Raw genomic sequence first — 15817 nt, forward strand, 5'->3', positions numbered from 1 at the left:
AGATATAGATATATATATATATAGATATTTTATAGATAGATATATATATATATAGATATTTTATAGATATATAGATAGATATATATAGATATAGATATATAGATAGATATAGATATTTTATAGATAGATATAGATATATATATATAGATAGATATAGTTAGATATAGCGATATAGATATATAGATAGATATATAGATAGATAGATATAGATGGATATATAGATAGATATAGATAGATATATAGATAGATATAGATAGATATAGATATATATAGATATTTTATAGATATATAGATAGATATATATATATATAGATATTTTATAGATATATAGATAGATATATATAGATATTTTATAGATATATAGATATTTTATAGATATATAGATATTTTATAGATATATAGATAGATATATATAGATATATAGATAGATATAGATATATATAGATATTTTATAGATAGATATAGATATATATATATAGATAGATATAGTTAGATATAGCGATATAGATATATAGATATATATAGATAGGGCGGTAGCCTAGCGGTTAAGCCTAACATCTGTCAATGTGCCCTTGAGCAAGGCACTTGACCTTAATTGCTCCTGTAAGTCGCTCTGCTAAAATGTAATAGATACGAGTTCAACCAATATAATTATCAATAGAAAGCTGACTGTGTGTGTGTCTACAGAAAGAGGACAGTGATGCGATCGGAGACGGAACCTTTAACCTTTAACCTCATGACTCTGTGTGTGTGTCTACAGAAAGAGGACAGCGATGCGATCGGAGAATTGGCCTACTACCCTCCCAACGGAACCTTTAACCTCATGTACTTCCCCTACTATGGCAAGAAGGCCCAGGTACACAGCCCTTCACCAGCCCTTCACCAGCCCTTCACACAGCCCTTCACCAGCCCTTCACCAGCCCTTCACCAGTGGTGTCCCCATTCAGTCAGAGTCACACAGCCCTTCACCAGTGGTGTCCCCATTCAGTCAGAGTCACACAGCCCTTCACACAACCCTTCACCAGTGGTGTCCCCATTCAGTCAGAGTCACACAGCCCTTCACACAACCCTTCACCAGTGGTGTCCCCATTCAGTCAGAGTCACACAACCCTTCACCAGTGGTGTCCCCATTCAGTCAGAGTCACACAGCCCTTCACACAACCCTTCACCAATGAAGTGAAGACTTTTCTAGATATAGAGCTGTACTCATCTTCATTCTATGTCCAAAATGTCTTCTGCATAGGTTATCTAAATATACCTCTTTATCGGTTCAATTATCATTTAAATGAATGATGTACACTGATTCTTTAAGAGTTGTAAATATATATACAAATATATTATATTTATTTAAATATATTTATATATATTATAAAATCTGAGGAGGCACGTGCCTTTTGACGCAACTGCCCTTTACTAAGCTGAATATCTTCTTTAACTTGTTTCTCTCTCTCTGTGTTTCTCTCTCTGTGTTTCTCTCTCTGTGTTTCTCTCTCTCTGTGTTTCTCTCTCTCTGTGTTTCTCTCTCTCTGTGTTTCTCTCTCTGTGTTTCTCTCTGTGTTTATCTCTCTCTCTGTGTTTCTCTCTCTGTGTTTATCTCTCTCTCTGTGTTTCTCTCTCTGTGTTTCTCTCTCTGTGTTTCTCTCTCTCTGTGTTTCTCTCTGTGTTTCTCTCTGTGTTTCTCTCTCTGTGTGTTTCTCTCTGTGTTTCTCTCTGTGTTTATCTCTCTCTGTGTGTTTCTCTCTCTGTGTTTCTCTCTGTGTTTCTCTCTGTGTTTCTCTCTCTGTGTTTCTCTCTCTCTGTGTTTCTCTCTCTGTGTTTCTCTCTCTGTGTTTCTCTCTCTCTGTGTTTCTCTCTGTGTTTATCTCTCTCTCTGTGTTTCTCTCTCTCTGTGTTTCTCTCTCTCTGTGTTTCTCTCTCTGTGTTTCTCTCTCTCTGTGTTTCTCTCTCTGTGTTTCTCTCTGTGTTTATCTCTCTCTCTGTGTTTCTCTCTCTCTGTGTTTCTCTCTCTGTGTTTCTCTCTCTCTGTGTTTCTCTCTCTCTGTGTTTCTCTCTCTCTGTGTTTCTCTCTCTCTGTGTTTCTCTCTGTGTTTATCTCTCTCTCTGTGTTTCTCTCTCTCTGTGTTTCTCTCTCTGTGTTTCTCTCTCTCTGTGTTTCTCTCTGTGTTTCTCTCTCTGTGTTTCTCTCTCTCTGTGTTTCTCTCTGTGTTTATCTCTCTCTCTGTGTTTCTCTCTCTCTGTGTTTCTCTCTCTGTGTTTCTCTCTGTGTGTTTCTCTCTCTCTCTGTGTTTCTCTCTCTCTGTGTTTCTCTCTCTGTGTTTCTCTCTCTCTGTGTTTCTCTCTCTCTGTGTTTCTCTCTCTCTGTGTTTCTCTCTCTGTGTTTCTCTCTCTCTGTGTTTCTCTCTCTCTGTGTTTCTCTCTCTGTGTTTCTCTCTCTCTGTGTTTCTCTCTCTGTGTTTCTCTCTCTCTGTGTTTCTCTCTCTCTGTGTTTCTCTCTCTCTGTGTTTCTCTCTCTGTGTTTCTCTCTCTCTGTGTTTCTCTCTGTGTTTATCTCTCTCTGTGTGTTTCTCTCTGTGTTTCTCTCTCTCTGTGTTTCTCTCTCTGTGTTTCTCTCTCTCTGTGTGTTTCTCTCTCTCTGTGTTTCTCTCTGTGTGTTTCTCTCTGTGTTTCTCTCTGTGTTTCTCTCTCTGTTTCTCTCTGTGTTTCTCTCTCTCTGTGTGTTTCTCTTTCTGTTGTTTCTCTGTGTGTTTCTCTCTCTGTGTTTCTCTCTCTCTCTCTATGTTTCTCTCTGTGTTTATCTCTCTCTCTGTGTTTCTCTCTCTCTGTGTTTCTCTCTCTCTGTGTTTCTCTCTCTCTGTGTTTATCTCTCTCTCTGTGTTTCTCTCTCTCTGTGTTTCTCTCTCTCTGTGTTTCTCTCTCTGTGTTTCTCTCTCTGTGTTTCTCTCTCTCTCTGTGTTTCTCTCTCTCTCTGTGTTTCTCTCTCTCTGTGTTTCTCTCTCTCTGTGTGTTTCTCTCTGTGTTTCTCTCTCTCTGTGTTTCTCTCTCTCTGTGTTTCTCTCTTTGTGTTTCTCTCTCTCTCTCTGTGTTTCTCTCTGTGTGTTTATCTCTGTGTGTTTCTCTCTGTGTGTTTCTCTCTCTCTCTGTGTTTCTCTCTCTCTCTATGTTTCTCTCTGTGTGTTTCTCTCTCTCTCTGTGTTTCTCTTTCTGTTGTTTCTCTCTCTGTTTCTCTGTGTGTTTCTCTCTCTGTGTTTCTCTCTCTCTCTGTGTTTCTCTCTGTGTGTTTCTCTCTGTGTGTTTCTCTCTCTGTGTGTTTCTCTCTCTGTATGGATGTAGCTGAACTACTCCCAGCCCCTGGTAGCAGTGAAGTTCCTCAACATCTCTCTGAATACAGATGTGAATGTTGAGTGTAAGATCAACTCCAACACACTGAAGACCGGTGGAGAGAGAGACAAGTTCGCTGGACGCGTCTCTTTCAAACTCAGAATCACCTCACCTAAGAACTAGACCACTAAACACTACACACACGCACACGTTACTGCCACATGAAGGACCATATCAGACCCCTGGAAATGGAGACCAGGAGGAGAGGGAAGGATGAGAGGAGGAAAGGAGGTCCAATGTGTCTCCTTCTTCATCTGTCTCTCTCCCTCTCTTTTTCTCTCTGTCTCTTCCTCTCTTTCTCTTTTTCTCTGTCTCTCTCCCTCTCTCTTTCTCTCTGTCTCTCTCTCTCTCTTTTTCTCTGTCTCTCTCCCTCTCTTTCTCTCTGTCTCTCTTTCTCTCTCTCTACCTCTCTGTCTCTCTACCTCTCTCTTTCTCTGTCTCGCTCTCTCTTTTTCTCTTTCTCTCTCTCTCTTTCTCTTTGTCTCTCTTTCTCTCTCTCTCCCTCTCTGTCTCTCTTCCTCTCTCTGTCTCTCTCTCTCTTTTTCTCTCTGTCTCTCTCTCCCTTTGTCTCTCTCTCTCTCTCTTTGTCTCTCTCTCTTTGTCTCTCTCTCTCTCTCTTTCTCTCTCTCTCTGTATCTCTCCCTCTCACTCTCTTTTTCTCTCTGTCTCTTCCTCTTTCTCTCTCTCTCTCTCTCCCTCTCTTTTTCTCTCTCTCTTTCTCTCTCCCTCTCTTTTTCTCTCTGTCTCTCTCTCTCTCTATCATTCTACTCATCCCTCTCTCTTTCTGTCTGTCTCTCTCCCTCTCTTTCTCTCTCTCTCTCTTTCTCTCTCTCTCCATCAGTCTGCTCATCCCCCTCTCTAATCTGTTTTTCTGTAATCCTCATCAACGCCCCTCCCCCTCCCCTCTTCCTCATTTTCCCACTCTCCATCGAATGCTTTTCTCTTCCTCTTAGGGTTCTTAGTAACTATCAAACCATTTTTATTTTTTGTGTGTTGATGAATTTGGTCTTTAATTTAATTTATACTTTTGAGATGGATGTCTCCTTTATCTGAAATGAAAGCCTTCTACTACGCACACACACACGCACGCGCACACACACACACAATACCCAAGTCCAGGATATTGTTGTTGTTGTTTTCAGTCCATTTAATCAGAGAATCTTTCTTCAACAATATATATTGACATATATCAGAGTGGGTGACTGAGTGTAAATAGATATTTTCTTGTGGATGCTTTAGACACATAGAGGATTTGAGATTTAAAATAAAAGATGGCATGATACCTCTCCCAACACTGTAAGATTCATTTAAAGAGTTAAGTAGTGTCAGGTAAACAGAGTGAAGGGTAAAGGTTAGAGGTTAAGACAGAGTAATGGTTAGAGTAGAGATAGAGGTGGCTGGCTAACAGACAGACTTTTAGTAATGTCAGTTAGTGTGTTTTATCTTCTGTTCAGTTTGTTGTGGTAGAGCTGCTCTGTTAGCCGCTAGGTTGCTTGGTCCTGGTGTCCTGGTTGGCCAGCTAGCTGTTAACCATACTGCTAGGTCCTGGTTAGCTAGCTGTTAGTCGCTTGGTCCTGGTTAGCTAGCTGTTAGCCATACTGGTAGGTCCTGGTTAGCTAGCTGTTAGCCCCTAGGTCGCTTGGTCCTGGTTAGCCAGCTAGCTGTTAGCCATACTGCTAGGTCCTGGTTAGCTAGCTGTTAGCCCCTAGGTCGCTAGGTCCTGGTTAGCTAGCTGTTAGCCACTAGATCATATAGGTCCTGGGTACCTAGCTGTAAGCCATATCGCTAGGTCACTAGTTGCTAGGTCAGTTTGAATACCTGTGGTTACTTTAAGGGAAGTGGACGATATATTGAGATGATATCGGGGTAATACTAGGGTGATATTGGGGCAACACTGGGGTAATATTGGGGTAATACTAGGGTGATATTGGGGCAACACTGGGGTGATATTGGGGTAACACTGGGGTGATATTGAGGTGATACTGGGGCAATACTGGGGCGATATTGGGTTGATACTGGGGTGAAGCAGGGGTGATATTGAGGTGATACTGGGGCGATATTGGGGTAATACTGGGTTGATACTGGGGTGGAACGGGTGATATTGGGGTAATACTGGGTCGATATTGGGGTGATATTGGGTTAACACTGGGGTAATATTCAGGTGATACTGGGGCGATATTGGGGTAATACTGGGTTGATACTGGGGTGGAACGGGTGATATTGGGGTAATACTGGGTCAATATTGTGATACTGGGTCGATATTGAGGTGATACTGGGGTAATACTGGGTCAATATTGTGATACTGGGTCGATATTGAGGTGATACTGGGTCGATATTGGGGTGAAACGGGTAATATTGGGATAATACTGGGTCGATATTGGGGTGAAATTGGGTCTATATTGAGGTATACGGGATGATATTGGGGTAATACTGGGTCGATATTGAGGTGATACTGGGTCGATATTGAGGTGATACTGGGTCGATATTGGGGTGAAATTGGGTCTATATTGAGGTATACGGGGTGATATTGGGGTGATACTGGGTCGATATTGGGGTGAAATTGGGTCTATATTGAGGTATACGGGGTGATATTGGGGTGATACTGGGTCGATATTGAGGTGATACTGGGTCGATATTGAGGTGCGATATTGAGGTGATACTGGGTCGATATTGAGGTGATACTGGGTCGATATTGAGGTGATACTGGGTCGATATTGAGGTGATACTGGGTCGATATTGAGGTGATACTGGGTCGATATTGAGGTGATACTGGGTAGTTATTGGGGTGATACTGGGTCGATATTGAGGTGATACTGGGTCGATATTGAGGTGATACTGGGTCGATATTGAGGTGATACTGGGTCGATATTGAGGTGATACTGGGTCGATATTGAGGTGATACTGGGTCGATATTGAGGTGATACTGGGTCGATATTGAGGTGATACTGGGTCGATATTGAGGTGATACTGGGTCGATATTGGGGTGATACTGGGTCGATATTGGGGTGATACTGGGTCGATATTGGGGTGATACTGGGTCGATATTGAGGTGATACTGGGTCGATATCATATCAAGGGGATTTCTGCTTTTAATGTCTTTCTTTTTTATTCTGTTTCTCCACTCGTTTATTTGTGCTGTGTTTGTTTGTCATCAGCTTTGTGGCGGGTTTTAGAACACGACATTGTGTACGGTTACCACGGCAACCACGGCATCAGGCCGGAGTCTCGCCCTAACTACACCACACACCCGCCACTCACACTGTCGTGCCACATGTTGGTCATGCCCCTTTAATCTCTAAACCAATCCTTTCCATTTTTAAACAGTGATGCCACTTCCTGGTCTGGGCTGTCTGACCAATCAGAGCCCAGCCTGTCTCCCATCCCTCCATCTTAGTAAGGTTCAGCAGATACAAACTAGATGTGGTTGACAACGACATCATCTGTGTTACTGCCTCAGATATTCCATCTGGAATTATTCTGAAGAATATTGCTGTAAAAATACAAGAAATAAAAAGATTTTGTGTTTTAAAAAAAATTTGTCTCGAGTGCTTTGAGAGATAAGGAGAGAGGGAGAGTGTGGCTCATTTAAGATGTATATGTCTCCTCTCACATTACCCAGGATGCACCTTACTACACCAGAAGTCAAACCTAGCTAGATAAAGAGTTATCAGGATCAGATATGACACATTTATACCAGACCAGACCCAGATATAGACAGTATCTGTGTGATTGAGATAGATGGATACATTTAGAGAAGATAGATCGTACACACATGACCAAGGAGGTCAAGGTTAGGCTGGAGGCTAGGTATTGTGTCTGTAACTGTGTGTATAAAACACACAGCAGGTTATATAAACAGAGTGACCGTAGCTGAAACAAGAGAAGAGACCTTATATAAGAACATATGAATAATACTGATGCTGTACAGAGAGAAAGATTGATGGATGTGAGGAGGGAGGGGGGAAGGGTTAGGACATATGAAGAGAGGAGGGAGGGAGGGAGGCCAGGGTTAGGACATATGAAGAGAGGAGGGAGGGAGGGAGGAGGCCAGGGTTAGGACATATGAAGAGATGGAGCTGGGAGGGAGGGAGGCCAGGGTTAGGACATATGAAGAGAGGAGGGAGGGAGGAGGCCAGGGTTAGGACATATGAAGAGAGGAGGGAGGGAGGAGGCCAGGGTTAGGACATATGAAGAGAGGAGGGAGGGAGGAGGCCAGGGTTAGGACATATGAAGAGATGGAGGAGGGAGGGAGGAGGGAGGCCAGGGTTAGGACATATGAAGAGATGGAGGAGGGAGGGAGGCCAGGGTTAGGACATATGAAGAGATGGAGCTGGGAGAGAGGAGGGAGGCCAGGGTTAGGACATATGAAGAGATGGAGGCCAGGGTTAGGACATATGAAGAGATGGAGGAGGGAGAGAGGAGGGAGGGAGGGAGGAGGGAGGCCAGGGTTAGGACATATGAAGAGATGGAGGCCAGGGTTAGGACATATGAAGAGATGGAGGAGGGAGAGAGGAGGGAGGCCAGGGTTAGGACATATGAAGAGATGGAGGAGGGAGGCCAGGGTTAGGACATATGAAGAGATGGAGGAGGGAGAGAGGAGGGAGGCCAGGGTTAGGACATATGAAGGGATGGAGGAGGGAGGGAGGCCAGGGTTAGGACATATGAAGAGATGGAGGCCAAGGGTTAGGACATATGAAGAAATGGAGCTGGGAGAGAGGAGGGAGGCCAGGGTTAGGACATATGAAGGGATGGAGGAGGGAGAGAGACCAGGGTTAGGACATATGAAGAGATGGAGCTGGGAGAGAGGGGGGGAGGCCAGGGTTAGGACATATGAAGAGAGGAGGAGGCCAGGGTTAGGACATATGAAGAGATGGAGGCCAGGGTTAGGACATATGAAGAGGGGAGGGAGGGAGGGAGGGAGGAGGGAGGGAGGGAGGGAGGAGGCCAGGGTTAGGACATATGAAGAGATGGAGCTGGGAGAGTGGGGGGAGGCCAGGGTTAGGACATATGAAGAGAGGAGGAGGCCAGGGTTAGGACATATGAAGGGATGGAGGAGGGAGGGAAGCCAGGGTTAGGACATATGAAGGGATGGAGGAGGGAGGGATGCCAGGGTTAGGACATATGAAGGGATGGAGCTGGGAGAGAGGGGGGAGGCCAGGGTTAGGACAAATGAAGAGAGGAGGAGGCCAGGGTTAGGACATATGAAGAGATGGAGGCCAGGGTTAGGACATATGAAGAGAGAAAGATGGAGGGAGGCCAGGGTTAGGACATATGAAGAGAGAAAGATGGAGGGAGGCCAGGGTTAGGACATATGAAGAGATGGAGCTGGGAGAGAGGGGGGAGGCCAGGGTTAGGACATATGAAGAGAGGAGGAGGCCAGGGTTAGGACATATGAAGAGATGGAGGCCAGGGTTAGGACATATGAAGAGGGGAGGGAGGAGGGAGGGAGGGAGGAGGCCAGGGTTAGGACATATGAAGAGATGGAGGAGGGAGAGAGGAGGGAGGGAGGGAGGAGGGAGGCCAGGGTTAGGACATATGAAGAGATGGAGGAGGGAGAGAGGAGGCCAGGGTTAGGACATATGAAGAGATGGAGGAGGGAGGGAGGAGGGAGGCCAGGGTTAGGACATATGAAGAGATGGAGGAGGGAGAGAGGAGGGAGGGAGGAGGCCAGGGTTAGGACATATGGAGGAGGGAGAGAGGAGGGAGGGAGGCCAGGGTTAGGACATATGAAGAGATGGAGGAGGGAGGGAGGAGGGAGGCCAGGGTTAGGACATATGAAGAGATGGAGGCCAGGGTTAGGACATATGAAGAGATGGAGGAGGGAGAGAGGAGGGAGGCCAGGGTTAGGACATATGAAGAGATGGAGGAGGGAGAGAGGAGGGAGGCCAGGGTTAGGACATATGAAGAGATGGAGGCCAGGGTTAGGACATATGAAGAGATGGAGGAGGGAGGCCAGGGTTAGGACATATGAAGAAATGGAGCTGGGAGAGAGGAGGGAGGCCAGGGTTAGGACATATGAAGAGAGGAGGAGGCCAGGGTTAGGACATATGAAGGGATGGAGGAGGGAGGGAGGCCAGGGTTAGGACATAAGAAGGGATGGAGGAGGGAGGGATGCCAGGGTTAGGACATATGAAGAGATGGAGCTGGGAGAGAGGGGGGAGGCCAGGGTTAGGACAAATGAAGAGAGGAGGAGGCCAGGGTTAGGACATATGAAGAGATGGAGGCCAGGGTTAGGACATATGAAGAGAGAAAGATGGAGGGAGGCCAGGGTTAGGACATATGAAGAGAGGAGGAGGCCAGGGTTAGGACATATGAAGAGTTGGAGGCCAGGGTTAGGACATATGAAGAGGGGAGGGAGGGAGGGAGGGAGGAGGCCAGGGTTAGGACATATGAAGAGATGGAGGAGGGAGAGAGGAGGTCAGGGTTAGGACATATGAAGAGATGGAGGAGGGAGAGAGGAGGGAGGGAGGGAGGAGGGAGGCCAGGGTTAGGACATATGAAGAGATGGAGGAGGGAGAGAGGAGGCCAGGGTTAGGACATATGAAGAGATGGAGGAGGGAGAGAGGAGGGAGGGAGGAGGCCAGGGTTAGGACATATGGAGGAGGGAGAGAGGAGGGAGGGAGGAGGCCAGGGTTAGGACATATGAAGAGATGGAGGAGGGAGGGAGGGAGGCCAGGGTTAGGACATATGAAGAGATGGAGGAGGGAGGGAGGAGGGAGGCCAGGGTTAGGACATATGAAGAGATGGAGGCCAGGGTTAGGACATATGAAGAGATGGAGGAGGGAGAGAGGAGGGAGGCCAGGGTTAGGACATATGAAGAGATGGAGGAGGGAGAGAGGAGGGAGGCCAGGGTTAGGACATATGAAGAGATGGAGGCCAGGGTTAGGACATATGAAGAGATGGAGGAGGGAGGCCAGGGTTAGGACATATGAAGGGATGGAGGAGGGAGGGAGGCCAGGGTTAGGACATATGAAGAGATGGAGGCCTAGGGTTAGGACATATGAAGAGAGGAGGGAGGGAGGGAGGAGGCCAGGGTTAGGACATATGAAGAGAGGAGGAGACCAGGGTTAGGACATATGAAGAGATGGAGGCCAGGGTTAGGACATATGAAGAGATGGAGGCCAGGGTTAGGACATATGAAGAGAGGAGGCCAGGGTTAGGATATATGAAGAGAGGAGGGAGGGAGGGAGGAGGCCAGGGTTAGGACATATGAAGAGATGGAGCTCGGAGAGAGGAGGGAGGCCAGGGTTAGGACATATGAAGAGATGGAGCTGGGAGAGAGGAGGGAGGCCAGGGTTAGGACATATGAAGAGATGGAGGCCAGGATTAGGACATATGAAGAGATGGAGGCCAGGGTTAGGACATATGAAGAGATGGAGCTGGGAGAGAGGATGGAGGCCAGGGTTAGGACATATGAAGAGATGGAGGAGGGAGGCCAGGGTTAGGACATATGAAGAAATGGAGCTGGGAGAGAGGAGGGAGGCCAGGGTTAGGACATATGAAGAGAGGAGGAGGCCAGGGTTAGGACATATGAAGGGATGGAGGAGGGAGGGAGGCCAGGGTTAGGACATAAGAAGGGATGGAGGAGGGAGGGATGCCAGGGTTAGGACATATGAAGAGATGGAGCTGGGAGAGAGGGGGGAGGCCAGGGTTAGGACAAATGAAGAGAGGAGGAGGCCAGGGTTAGGACATATGAAGAGATGGAGGCCAGGGTTAGGACATATGAAGAGAGAAAGATGGAGGGAGGCCAGGGTTAGGACATATGAAGAGAGGAGGAGGCCAGGGTTAGGACATATGAAGAGTTGGAGGCCAGGGTTAGGACATATGAAGAGGGGAGGGAGGGAGGGAGGGAGGAGGCCAGGGTTAGGACATATGAAGAGATGGAGGAGGGAGAGAGGAGGTCAGGGTTAGGACATATGAAGAGATGGAGGAGGGAGAGAGGAGGGAGGGAGGGAGGAGGGAGGCCAGGGTTAGGACATATGAAGAGATGGAGGAGGGAGAGAGGAGGCCAGGGTTAGGACATATGAAGAGATGGAGGAGGGAGAGAGGAGGGAGGGAGGAGGCCAGGGTTAGGACATATGGAGGAGGGAGAGAGGAGGGAGGGAGGAGGCCAGGGTTAGGACATATGAAGAGATGGAGGAGGGAGGGAGGGAGGCCAGGGTTAGGACATATGAAGAGATGGAGGAGGGAGGGAGGAGGGAGGCCAGGGTTAGGACATATGAAGAGATGGAGGCCAGGGTTAGGACATATGAAGAGATGGAGGAGGGAGAGAGGAGGGAGGCCAGGGTTAGGACATATGAAGAGATGGAGGAGGGAGAGAGGAGGGAGGCCAGGGTTAGGACATATGAAGAGATGGAGGCCAGGGTTAGGACATATGAAGAGATGGAGGAGGGAGGCCAGGGTTAGGACATATGAAGGGATGGAGGAGGGAGGGAGGCCAGGGTTAGGACATATGAAGAGATGGAGGCCTAGGGTTAGGACATATGAAGAGAGGAGGGAGGGAGGGAGGAGGCCAGGGTTAGGACATATGAAGAGAGGAGGAGACCAGGGTTAGGACATATGAAGAGATGGAGGCCAGGGTTAGGACATATGAAGAGATGGAGGCCAGGGTTAGGACATATGAAGAGAGGAGGCCAGGGTTAGGATATATGAAGAGAGGAGGGAGGGAGGGAGGAGGCCAGGGTTAGGACATATGAAGAGATGGAGCTCGGAGAGAGGAGGGAGGCCAGGGTTAGGACATATGAAGAGATGGAGCTGGGAGAGAGGAGGGAGGCCAGGGTTAGGACATATGAAGAGATGGAGGCCAGGATTAGGACATATGAAGAGATGGAGGCCAGGGTTAGGACATATGAAGAGATGGAGCTGGGAGAGAGGATGGAGGCCAGGGTTAGGACATATGAAGAGATGGAGGAGGGAGAGAGGAGGGAGGCCAGGGTTAGGACATAAGAAGAGATGGAGGCCAGGGTTAGGACATATGAAGAGATGGAGGCCAGGGTTAGGACATATGAAGAGATGGAGGAGGGAGACCAGGGTTAGGACATATGAAGAGATGGAGGAGGGAGGCCAGGGTTAGGACATATGAAGAGAGGAGGGAGGCCAGGGTTAGGACATATGAAGAGATGGAGAGAGGAGGGAGGCCAGGGTTAGGACATATGAAGAGATGGAGGAGGGAGGCCAGGGTTAGGACATATGAAGAGATGGAGCTGGGAGAGAGGGAGGAGGCCAGGGTTAGGACATATGAAGAGATGGAGCTGGGAGAGAGGGAGGAGGCCAGGGTTAGGACATATGAAGAGAGGGAGGAGGGAGGAGGGAGGCCAGGGTTAGGACATATGAAGAGAGGGAGGGAGGGAGGCCAGGGTTAGGACATATGAAGAGAGGGAGGGAGGGAGGCCAGGGTTAGGACATATGAAGAGAGGGAGGGAGGGAGGCCAGGGTTAGGACATATGAAGAGATGGAGCTGGGAGAGAGGGAGGAGGCCAGGGTTAGGACATATGAAGAGATGGAGGCCAGGGTTAGTACATATGAAGAGATGGAGGAGGGAGGGAGGCCAGGGTTAGGACATATGAAGAGATGGAGGAGGGAGGGAGGAGGGAGGCCAGGGTTAGGACATATGAAGAGATGGAGGAGGGAGAGAGGAGGGAGGCCAGGGTTAGGACATATGAAGAGATGGAGGCCAGGGTTAGGACATATGAAGAGATGGAGGAGGGAGGGAGGCCAGGGTTAGGACATATGAAGAGATGGAGGAGGGAGGCCAGGGTTAGGACATATGAAGAGAGGAGGGAGGCCAGGGTTAGGACATATGAAGAGATGGAGGAGGGAGGCCAGGGTTAGGACATATGAAGAGATGGAGGCCAGGGTTAGGACATATGAAGAGATGGAGCTGGGAGAGAGGGGGGAGGCCAGGGTTAGGACATATGAAGAGAGGGAGGAGGGAGGCCAGGGTTAGGACATATGAAGAGAGGGAGGGAGGGAGGCCAGGGTTAGGACATATGAAGAGAGGGAGGGAGGGAGGCCAGGGTTAGGACATATGAAGTGATGGAGCTGGGAGAGAGGGAGGAGGCCAGGGTTAGGACATATGAAGAGATGGAGGCCAGGGTTAGTACATATGAAGAGATGGAGGAGGGAGGGAGGCCAGGGTTAGGACATATGAAGAGATGGAGGAGGGAGGGAGGAGGGAGGCCAGGGTTAGGACATATGAAGAGATGGAGGAGGGAGGCCAGGGTTAGGACATATGAAGGGAAGGAGGAGGGAGAGAGGAGGGAGGCCAGGGTTAGGACATATGAAGAGATGGAGGAGGGAGGGAGGAGGGAGGCCAGGGTTAGGACATATGAAGAGATGGAGGAGGGAGGCCAGGGTTAGGACATATGAAGGGAAGGAGGAGGGAGAGAGGAGGGAGGCCAGGGTTAGGACATATGAAGGGATGGAGGAGGGAGGGAGGCCAGGGTTAGGACATATGAAGAGATGGAGGAGGGAGGCCAGGGTTAGGACATATGAAGAGATGGAGGAGGGAGGGAGGAGGGAGGCCAGGGTTAGGACATATGAAGAGATGGAGGAGGGAGGCCAGGGTTAGGACATATGAAGAAATGGAGCTGGGAGAGAGGAGGGAGGCCAGGGTTAGGACATATGAAGAGATGGAGGAGGGAGGGAGGCCAGGGTTAGTACATATGAAGAGAGGAGGGAGGCCAGGGTTAGGACATATGAAGAGATGGAGGAGGGAGAGAGGAGGGAGGCCAGGGTTAGGACATATGAAGAGATGGAGGAGGGAGGAGGAGGGAGGCCAGGGTTAGGACATATGAAGGGATGGGGGAGGGAGGCCAGGGTTAGTACATATGAAGAGATGGAGGGAGGCCAGGGTTAGGACATATGAAGAGATGGAGGGAGGCCAGGGTTAGGACATATGAAGAGATGGAGGAGGGAGGGAGGCCAGGGTTAGGACATATGAAGAGATGGAGGAGGGAGGGAGGGAGGCCAGGGTTAGGACATATGAAGAGAGGAGGGAGGCCAGGGTTAGGACATATGAAGAGATGGAGGAGGGAGAGAGGAGGGAGGCCAGGGTTAGGACATATGAAGAGATGGAGGAGGGAGGGAGGGAGACCAGGGTTAGGACATATGAAGAGAGGAGGGAGGCCAGGGTTAGGACATATGAAGAGATGGAGCTGGGAGAGAGGAGGGAGGCCAGGGTTAGGACATATGAAGAGATGGAGGCCAGGGTTAGGACATATGAAGAGATGGAGCTGGGAGAGAGGAGGGAGGCCAGGGTTAGGACATATGAAGAGATGGAGGAGGGAGGGAGGCCAGGGTTAGGACATATGAAGAGATGGAGGAGGGAGGGAGGCCAGGGTTAGGACATATGAAGAGATGGAGGAGGGAGGGAGGCCAGGGTTAGGACATATGAAGAGATGGAGGAGGGAGGGAGGAGGGAAGCCAGGGTTAGGACATATGAAGAGAGGAGGGAGGGAGAGAGGAGGGAGGCCAGGGTTAGGACATATGAAGAGATGGAGGAGGGAGAGAGGCCAGGGTTAGGACATATGAAGAGATGGAGGGAGGGAGGCCAGGGTTAGGACATATGAAGAGATGGAGGAGGGAGGAGGGAGGCCAGGGTGAGGACATATGAAGAGAGGAGGCCAGGGTTAGGACATATGAAGAGAGGAGGCCAGGGTTAGGACATATGAAGAGAGAAAGATGGAGGGAGGAGGGAGGGAGGCCAGGGTTAGGACATATGAAGAGAGAAAGATGGAGGGAGGAAGGGAGGGAGGGAGGCCAGACACAAAGATAGAGGGAGAGTATGACAGACTAGAGATGAGGGTAAAAGGAGTGAAAGAGAGGAGAGAAATAGATGGGGGGGTGTAACTGTAATCCGGGAGCTATAATCCCATTCAATCTAATCCAGTTCAGCGGACTCTCTCTCTCTCTCACACACACACACACAGCCTTAGTGACATTGGATAACTGACATTGCCCTCCCCAACATGGCTGCTGTGGGAGGTGCCTATAATTCTCTCAGCCACCATTCAAACTGGAAAACTTCATTCCTCAGACAAGACACAGAGACTACTGAAAAGAGAACGGGAGAGGAAAGAGAGAATGAAAATAGCCTTAAACCAGTAGTTGTGAGACAGTTATCATGTGTGACTGATATGTCATATGTCCTAACCCTGGCCTCCTCTCTTCATATGTGTGATTGATTGTGCGTACCTTTCATTTTGACTGAGAGTAACATAGGCTTATGACATGTCTCTGATTTGCAGACAACAGACACCTGGTGGTCTAAATGATAAATGAATCTATATGATATGCCATCTAGTGGTGAACTGCTGAACTACAATCTATATGATATGCCATCTAGTGGTGAACTGCTGAACTACAATCTATATGATATGCCATCTAGTGGTGAACTGCTGAACTACTATCTATATGATATGCCATCTAGTGGTGAACT

The 15817-nt window shown here is 48.6% G+C and overlaps 1 protein-coding gene across 2 annotated transcripts in view; it reads left to right on the plus strand.

Moving 5' to 3' along the window:
• Positions 1-3598, plus strand: part of atp1b2a (ATPase Na+/K+ transporting subunit beta 2a) — a 121788-nt gene extending 118190 nt beyond the window's left edge. For both annotated transcript variants that reach the window (XM_065025100.1, XM_065025101.1), the window contains 2 exons: positions 761-856; positions 3331-3598. In XM_065025100.1, the coding sequence (XP_064881172.1) occupies positions 761-856; positions 3331-3501 (267 nt within the window). In that variant the 3' untranslated portion in view covers positions 3502-3598. The remainder of the gene's footprint in view (positions 1-760; positions 857-3330) is intronic.
• The last annotated feature ends 12219 nt before the right edge of the window (positions 3599-15817 follow it).

Source organism: Oncorhynchus nerka, linkage group LG12, assembly GCF_034236695.1.
Source record: "Oncorhynchus nerka isolate Pitt River linkage group LG12, Oner_Uvic_2.0, whole genome shotgun sequence".
NCBI lineage: Eukaryota > Metazoa > Chordata > Actinopteri > Salmoniformes > Salmonidae > Oncorhynchus > Oncorhynchus nerka.